Source organism: Sinocyclocheilus anshuiensis, unplaced genomic scaffold (assembly GCF_001515605.1).
Source record: "Sinocyclocheilus anshuiensis isolate Anshui unplaced genomic scaffold, SAMN03320099.WGS_v1.1 scaffold2630, whole genome shotgun sequence".
NCBI classification, from domain to species: domain Eukaryota; kingdom Metazoa; phylum Chordata; class Actinopteri; order Cypriniformes; family Cyprinidae; genus Sinocyclocheilus; species Sinocyclocheilus anshuiensis.
In genome coordinates this window covers 738,841-747,188 of record NW_015537938.1, presented here as the reverse complement: position 1 = coordinate 747,188, position 8,348 = coordinate 738,841, and the positions used below count along the sequence as shown (strand labels likewise).

General features: G+C 37.8%; 1 protein-coding gene across 2 annotated transcripts in view; it reads left to right on the top strand.

The window, feature by feature from the left end:
- Nucleotides 1–484: 484 nt before the first annotated feature.
- The window catches only part of LOC107661018 (major vault protein), a 28,507-nt gene continuing 20,643 nt past the window's right edge, over nt 485–8,348 (top strand). For both annotated transcript variants that reach the window (XM_016450472.1, XM_016450465.1), the window contains exons 1-8: nt 485–734; nt 2,474–2,638; nt 3,586–3,781; nt 4,049–4,172; nt 5,550–5,681; nt 5,928–6,022; nt 6,264–6,500; nt 7,352–7,477. In XM_016450472.1, coding sequence (XP_016305958.1) covers nt 2,502–2,638; nt 3,586–3,781; nt 4,049–4,172; nt 5,550–5,681; nt 5,928–6,022; nt 6,264–6,500; nt 7,352–7,477 — 1,047 coding nt within the window. In that variant the 5' untranslated portion in view covers nt 485–734; nt 2,474–2,501. The remainder of the gene's footprint in view (nt 735–2,473; nt 2,639–3,585; nt 3,782–4,048; nt 4,173–5,549; nt 5,682–5,927; nt 6,023–6,263; nt 6,501–7,351; nt 7,478–8,348) is intronic.

Here is an 8,348-nt window from a genome sequence, read left to right as displayed (position 1 = left end):
AGTATATGTAGTACAAGTTGTAGTAAAGTGAATAATATAAAAAGTGAGTACAACAGTATATAATAGATTTATAATACAATAAATAGATGAATAATAGCAAGTAGAATATGTAATATCAAGGGTGGAATAATACAGAATAGACAATAATGAAGAATAAATTCATAGTAAATTCTAAAGTAAAATAAATAATCATGAAATGTAGTTTTATAATAGTATTGTGTAATAATTATTAAACAAAGTAATGACATGACACAAAAATTGTGGTCGTGAATTCCAAATTTCGAGCCCCGGGACGCCCCCGTTGCTTAAAACAAAGCGATAGAGTAAATGGAGGTTCTGCCCACTTTTGGAGTTCACGCCCCATTTTGGAGATATCCGGTCTGCAGTTATATCTACTTGGACGCATTCAGGCTGTAAAGTATGTACTCTTTTAGCGCTCGTTAAGTATGTACTATGCGGTTTCGGACGCAGCCCGACAACATCTCGTTTTGACATCTCGCGTGGTTCTGTGTGATTTGGACAACTTCAAGTTACGCCCCCTTCCAGTTACGCCCCTCTCTTGCAGTCCGCAGACTGACCCTTCTCGAAATTCCACTCTGGGCCCCCTCCTTCCCAGGACGACACACCTACCAGCGCGAGTCATTATAAACCATCGCACTGCATTCATACAGTCGTCTTTAACTGACGGATCCAACCTCGGACTGGCAGCTTTAAGGACGCATTCTTTTGAAACTGTAAGTCTCGTTTATGTCGCAATTTTTGGAAGACGAGTCTTGAAAGGATAAATTAGGGCAGCTACATTCATCTAACTTGCTTAGTTGTGAATGTTGCTTAATTGTCATGGTGAAGGTGAACGAATGAAGATGCATTTTTTTAAGCAACGCGGAACAGCCTTGACTTTATATGCAAAACATTGACAATTATTGCCGTTTTCAGTCGTGGAAAACTATCGCAGTCTATTTGGACTTTAACTTGATCTTTACACGCATATCATCCGATGAAGAAATAAAAATAGACAGTAGTTTAATTTGTGATATCGTTAATCGCAGGCTTTTACTGTTTTGTCGTGCCAACCTTTAGTCAGTTCTTTCAGATGCCATGGGATACTGCAGTTTTTATCGTCCCTAGAGTAATAGATTGGATTAATGTAATTCTGTAATTTCCGCGTTCATCCTCAGACTACACGTTTTACCATTGGTGCACCTTGAACGTGTCCAGCCCACGTACTGACGCCACGGCATGCGGAAGATTCATTCGATCGATTGACTTGAGAGTGAGACGAATGTGTTTGTTTTATGGGTGTTGCTGTGGAGCGTGAACTTGTGTATGTGTACATTTACACATTACAGCCAACAAACACAAAATACGTGCCAGGGGCATAAAATATGTTTTTTTTTCCTGTTCTGAATGCAGCCATAAATAATAAAACATCAGCTTATTGTGTTTTAATAGTTATTTCAAATGTTGATTTGATAAAATGTGTAGGAGGATTATCTAGAAGTTTTGTAATAGTATATAACATTAAGACGGAAATGTAAGAAATGTGACTGCAATAATGATATTATGACCATATATTATAACTAAAATCAAGTCTCCAATTCACACCGAAACAGTAAAACTGTTATCGATAAAGTTCTAAGATATAAATATAATAGTTAAAATTATGCCATATTTTTCTGCCCATTGTAACAAAGTCCACCTTGCTTAATTTCAAATTAATATGCTCTTTGTCAAAAAGCAATAATGTCATAGGTGACTTTGTAGCACCTAATCCAATAATCCTTTGAAATGTGCGTGGCACCAAATGACAAATGAATAAATACACACCAGAGAAAGGAGTGTCCATTACAATGCACACACAGTCTGAAGGGGTCATGAAAAATTAGACTTTCTTCTTTGAAGAACAGTTAGATTGCATGGCATTATCTTTAACTGAATTTGCCAGCTAAACTACCTGATATCACTAGTTTAGGTTAAGGAGCGATTAAAGTGTTGGGCAACATTCTTAGAGGTTGGTCTAACAATTGTGTGGGTGTGTGTGAGAAGAACTTTGATTAACAGACTTTTCTTGCTACAAACTAAAATCTATAATTTAGACTTGATAAAATCAAGGATTTATCAGCATTTTATCAGTTATAATCCCAGTTTAAATAGTCAACAAGCTAAGTGTTGTCACCTGACCCTTGGCAGCGCTATCATGAATTTGTCCCACAGAGATAAGAAGCTGAGGTGTGTTCGCTCATGAAAACTAATTCTGCTGACCTTTATATTATTGGATTTTCATGCATAATACATACTGACATAGACAGAGGAAGCTTTTTAAGGTATCACGGAGCGAATGGAAGCCAGCATAAATGTTTAATCATATTGTGGGAATAATATCACATGACCCTGAAGAAGTAGTCGCATGCACAGATTATCACTATATCTCTGTCCTTTGACTGCATTTTGGTCACTAATCTCTACCTTCCAGTTTGTAAGGAGTACCAGTGGTAAGAAATATGGACGCTGATCAACTGCTCGGTGCCTCAATCATCAGGATCCCACCTCACCACTACATCCATGTGTTGGATCAGAACACCAACATTGCACGGGTGGAGCTCGGCCCTCTCACCTATATACGCCAGGACAATGAGAGGTAACCTGGAAAGCATCAGGTTAACTACTGTATGATGCAACAGCCCTTGAAATACAGGTTCCCACTGGTTTGATCTTTTTTAGATTTGATGTAAATAGATTTTTAATTTTAATTCATACAAAGAAATTTTAGTGGCTAAACTGGTGCATTATATGTAGGACATTTGCGAATTAGGAGCATGTCCGGTTTCAAGCTGTGATGAAAGAGAGAGTTGCTGGGATACGTGGTGTGTAATCAAGCCTATTTCAAATCCTCCATTGCCCAGAATCCAAACAACAGCTGATATGAACTATTTATTAATAGTGTTCTATGTTTCATAGATTTATTTTTAGTCTATCAGTTTCTTTTTCACTCTTCTTTACAAAACTTCATCTCAAACTTTCAGTTATTTCTACAAATACAAATCACTATTTCAGTTCAAATGTTTGGGGTTATTAAGATTTGTTAATGTTTTTGAAAGAAGTTTCTTATGCTTACCAAGGCTGCATTTATTTGATAAAAAATACAGTGAAAACCGTTATATTGTGAAATAATATTACAATTAAAAAAAGTTTTCTATTTTAATATATTTTTATAATTTATTCCTGTGATGGCTGAATTTTCAGCATCCTTACTCCAGATCCTTCAGAAATCATTCTGACACGATGATTTGCTGCTTAAGAAACATATCTAATTATTATCAATATTGAAAACAGTTGTGCTGCTTAATATTTCTGTGGAAACTGTGATAATGTTTTTCTTTGATTAATAGAAAGTTTAAGAGAGCAGCATTTATTAAAAGTATTGTGCAACATTATATATGTCTTAACTGTGCCCTTTGATTAATTAAATGCATCCTTATTGAATAAAAGTGTAAGAAAATGTACTGACCCCATACTTTTGAACGATAGTGTATGTGTCCTGATATTACATGATTCACTGAAAATCTTCCTCCTGTTTTCTCTCAGGGTTCTGTTTGCCCCTGTCCGCATGATCATGGTGCCACCCAGGCACTATTGTGTTGTGCTCAACCCCGTTGCCCGTAATGCTGAAGGCCAAGTTCAGTTTGATGCATCAGGTCAAGCGAAGCTCAGACATGCTGACCTGGAGATCCGCCTGACCCAGGACCCCTTCCCCCTCTTCCCTGGTGAAGAGATTCAGAAGGTATGGAGTTGAGAAACATGTTGCTTTGCAGCTTGTGGCTTAAGAGCTCAGACTTGTGGATAGTTTCAACTGGTGGTGGTTTCCATCAAAAAGTGGCAAATCTGTGCCACACCTACGTTTTTTTTCCATCAGCTCACGTTGACTAGATCACAACGAGCACCATTTTGCAGCAGTTCTCTTATTATTTATTATATTTTACATTCTAATATAATTATTACCAATGATTACCATTTTCTTCTTCTTCTTGTATTTCTCTGTCTCTCACAGGATGTGACACCACTGCAGATTGTGTATCCGGACACAGCCCTGCGTCTGCAGGCCCTGCTGGACTTTGAAGAGGAGGGAGGAGAGAAGAGGGTAGCAGGAGACGAGTGGCTGTTTGAGGGACCAGGTACCACTGCCGCACAACTGGCATTAGCTTTACAGAGCTTTGTGTGCCAACCTGGACTAGTTTACTTGCTCAAAGCAATTGACAGTTTAAAATAATGAAGTTCAGAGGGAAATAAAAGGCAGTAAAGATGTTCTTCATGGTGCAATGCTATGCTATAGTTTTTTTGTTTCCTACACATGATGAGTGAAGACCAAATAACTTTCAAGAAGGTTTTTCGCTTCTTTAGTTTTGCCTGCATTGTAAAATCCGTTAAGTTCAGAAAACTGAAAAAACATTTAAGTAAACCAGCTCAAAGATGAAGTTAATAGAAAAATCAATTTGTACTACTGTACACAAACATGTTAATTACAGTTTAATTGAAATATTGATAACTAACTAATTGATAATATTGTTTGCATATTTTGCTTTATGGTTAAGTACTAATAATCAATAGCACACGTGCATGTGCGAATGTAACTATCAAAGAGACTATCACTAAATACATGCATGTATATGTTAAGCAACATGCAGTATATACTGTATACTCTTCGAGTTTTGAAGCCCTTCTTCAACCTAACCACAGGCTCTACTCTTCACCGCAATGGTAACCCTACAAAACTTCAGAATAACAGAAACATTAAACACTAACACAGCTCTCGCTATATTCATTCACGGTGGTCATGAAAGGGGAAGTAAATCTATTCAGCACTGTTTTTCAGATATTAACTACATTTTGCTAGAGGCAGTTAACAATTGATAGATTAAAACTGAGGTCAACATGAAATGCTGTTTGCAACACAACTTGCCTCCATAATATGACAACAGGATGCTTAATGAGAAAACAGTGAATTAGGATATTTAATGAGAAAAATGTGAGATTGGACTTAATTTTGATCATCAGGAAAGGAATTGACTGGATTGTGAAAAGTAACTGTTACATACCTGAATGGAGCCAGTGAATGAAGACAAACATTTTCTGGAAAGGCATTCATAGATAAACCCAGAAACATGCAGTAAATAGGGTTCAAATTTGAGTCCAGCAGTAGCTTGTTCAGGAATTATGGAATAACTTTCTAGCCTGATAAAAATAAATCCACTTCTAATCTTATACCACAAAATGATTAATTTTCTATCACAGTAATGACATATCACAATATAGAAATCCAATCTGTTTTGTAAAAAGCACAGTACAAATAAACCTAACTTGACTTACTTGACCTTAATTTTATTTTCATGTTGACTATGAATACAAAAAAGTGTAAATTTAAAAAAATGAGAAATGCAAGTTACTCTCAATCACAATAAAGTGCGCTGCATCCTTCATAATGTATGCATACATTATAGGTGACATCATATGGTGTAAGATGTCTAACCTGGAGAGCGCTTTATTTCCGGCAGGGACGTACATTCCCAGGAAGGAGGTGGCGGTACTTGAAGTCATAAAGGCCACGGTGATCAGAGAGAATCAGGCCATTCGCCTCCAAGCACGCAAAGAGGGCCTGGACCGCAGTGGAGTCCAAAGAGTTACTGGTTTGTGAGATAGTTCACCCCCAAAAATTCACATTTTCATTACTTACTCACCCTCGTGTTGTTCCAAACCTGTTTGATCTTTATCCTTCTGTGGAACACATAAGGTATTTTACAAAATGTCAATACAATGGAAGTCAGTGGCCTTTCAGAGGCCAATTGCCTTTCATTGTATAGGCAAACATAGTTAACAGTTCATATTTTGCATGCATATTCAAATACATATGGCTGAAATTGTGTGTGTTTCAGGTGAGGAATGGCAAGTCAGTAAGGTGGGAGCTTATCTGCCTGGAGCTCACGAAGAGGTGGTGGATATCGTTAATGCTTTCATCCTCACGGACAAGGTACCCTCTTCTGTCCCTTTCCCTGTACTGTAGTTCCCATTAGCATGTTTTATTTCTCCATTCACACTTTAAGTAGACAGGCAATAAGGGATTGGGGGGTTAATTGGTTCAACAGAAAGGTTAACGTATAGCACATAGTGATTAAGGACGAAAGCTCTTCACTAATGAAGTCACAGCTTCAGAACACAATTTTGCCCCAAGCTTAATTATCCACGCCTGCTTGTCATTCCCCCTTCATTAGAATGCTTTGCATGTGCGTGCTCTCCGGCCGTTCCGTGACGCCGGGGGCCGAGAGCGGCGCACCGGAGAAGAGTGGCTGGTGACCGTGGCAGACAGAGAGGCTCACATTCCCTCTGTGGCCGAGGAGATTGTCGGGGTGGTGGACGTAACGACTCTGAACAGCAGGCAGTACTGCGTGGTTCTGGACCCCGTGGGGGCTGATGGAAAACCTCAACTCGGACAGAAGAGAGTGGTGAAGGTGAACGAATCGTTCTGTGCTTTCAACGCAGGAAAATTGCAGCATTTAATGTTAAGTGCCTATTACTGAAACCCATCATTATGCTGAAGGCTGCTGCGCTAGATAAACAGGGGCCTCATATAGAACTCTTAAGTCACACTTAAAAATATATGAATGAAAATGGCATCTGCAAACAAGCAGAGCAAACTTTTTTGGCAAAAATAAATCTTATGCAAAGTGTGCAAGATGTAAAGGTTACAACATAATTACCATGAGCATGTGTAACAAATGTTACACTTTATTTTTAAATTTAACATAAAAATCAGTGATATTGATGAATATATTTTAAAATGTAATTTATTCCTGTGACGCAAAGCTGATTTTTCAGCATCATTACTCCAGTCTTCAGTGTCACATGATCCTTCAGAAGTTATTCCAATATGCTGATTTGCTGCTCAAGAAACATTTCTTATTATTGTTTAATATTTTTGTGGGAACAGTGATACATTTTTTTCAGGATTCTATGATAAATAGAAATAATTTGTTTGAAATTGAAATGTTTCGTAACATATTTAATTGTACATATTATAATCTAATGCAATGAAGTGCGTAACTTTTTAAGCATCGCTAATGTATCAAGACATTATTTTTTTGCAGCCTCTGCTCTTTCAACCTAATCATAAAATACTGATTAATAATCATCACTGGCTATTTAAGTTTTATGTTGTATGTTGAAACCACTGTGAATTCTAATAGAACCATACATATGGATTATATATTAGATTTCTAATTAAAAGTAACTTGTATAATAACTTAGCAATGTAAATTTCAAATGTAAACATCCAATTTCTCTCTGTCTCCTCGTCTCACAGGGTGAGCGTTCGTTCTTCCTCAGGCCAGGAGAGCATTTGGAGAACGGCATTCAGGATGTGTACGTGCTGTCAGAGGAGGAGGGGCTCGTGCTGCGTGCTGTCGAAGCCTTCGTTGACACTGAGGGGGTAAAGCACATGTTTGATCATCCGCAATGAATTACTAAAATCACTAATTTAGTACACAATTAACTAGAAATCGAGTGTATGAACAGCTGCATGTGCAGGTTGAAGGTGTTCTGAACAACTGCGGTCTGCAGTAGAAAAAAGAAGAGAGCTCTGATTCATTCAGGTAGTATTCTAACAAGGAGAGAAATGAGTGAAAATGCAGGGTGTAGACCGACAAGGTTGTTGGAGATTTCAGAACAAAAGAAGACAAATAGAGAGTGGGTGTATTGTGTTTACAGACGTTACCTGTTTCACAGGGTGCTGCCGTCGCCCCTTGTTCTCAATAGTTCATATAACTCTTTTAGCATTCCCGAAATGTTTGTCTTTATGTTTATACGATAAGACAAGAGAGTGCTTTTTCACCCACTTGTTTTTTTGTGTTTGTGAACTAGGTTTGTGTTTAGAGCGCTTTTTCAAACTCATAAATCGCCTTGTCATAAATTGTGTGAACAGGAAGAACTTGATTCTGGATCAATGAATATATTGTATGAATGTAAATCATCATTTAACTGACATTTAAAGCACTAATATGTCAGACAGAGGGGCGATTCACTTCCTTCCTTCATTAATTAATTCCCTTCTTCCCCCTCCCTATTATGAATACTTTAATTCCCATCCTCATTTTTGTTTTGATAAATATGATTTTTATGCATTCCCTTCTTTTTTTTTTTTCTTGTCCTTCACCTTGGCTTATACACACGCACATACACACAGTCTGATCGTATGCCACTTGTGCTGCAGTGTCCGTCCCCACCTTACACTAATGTTTGCCATTGTTACTCCTCCCTCCTTCTTTCATTCACCCCACCTCCCCGCACCTCAACACTTCAGC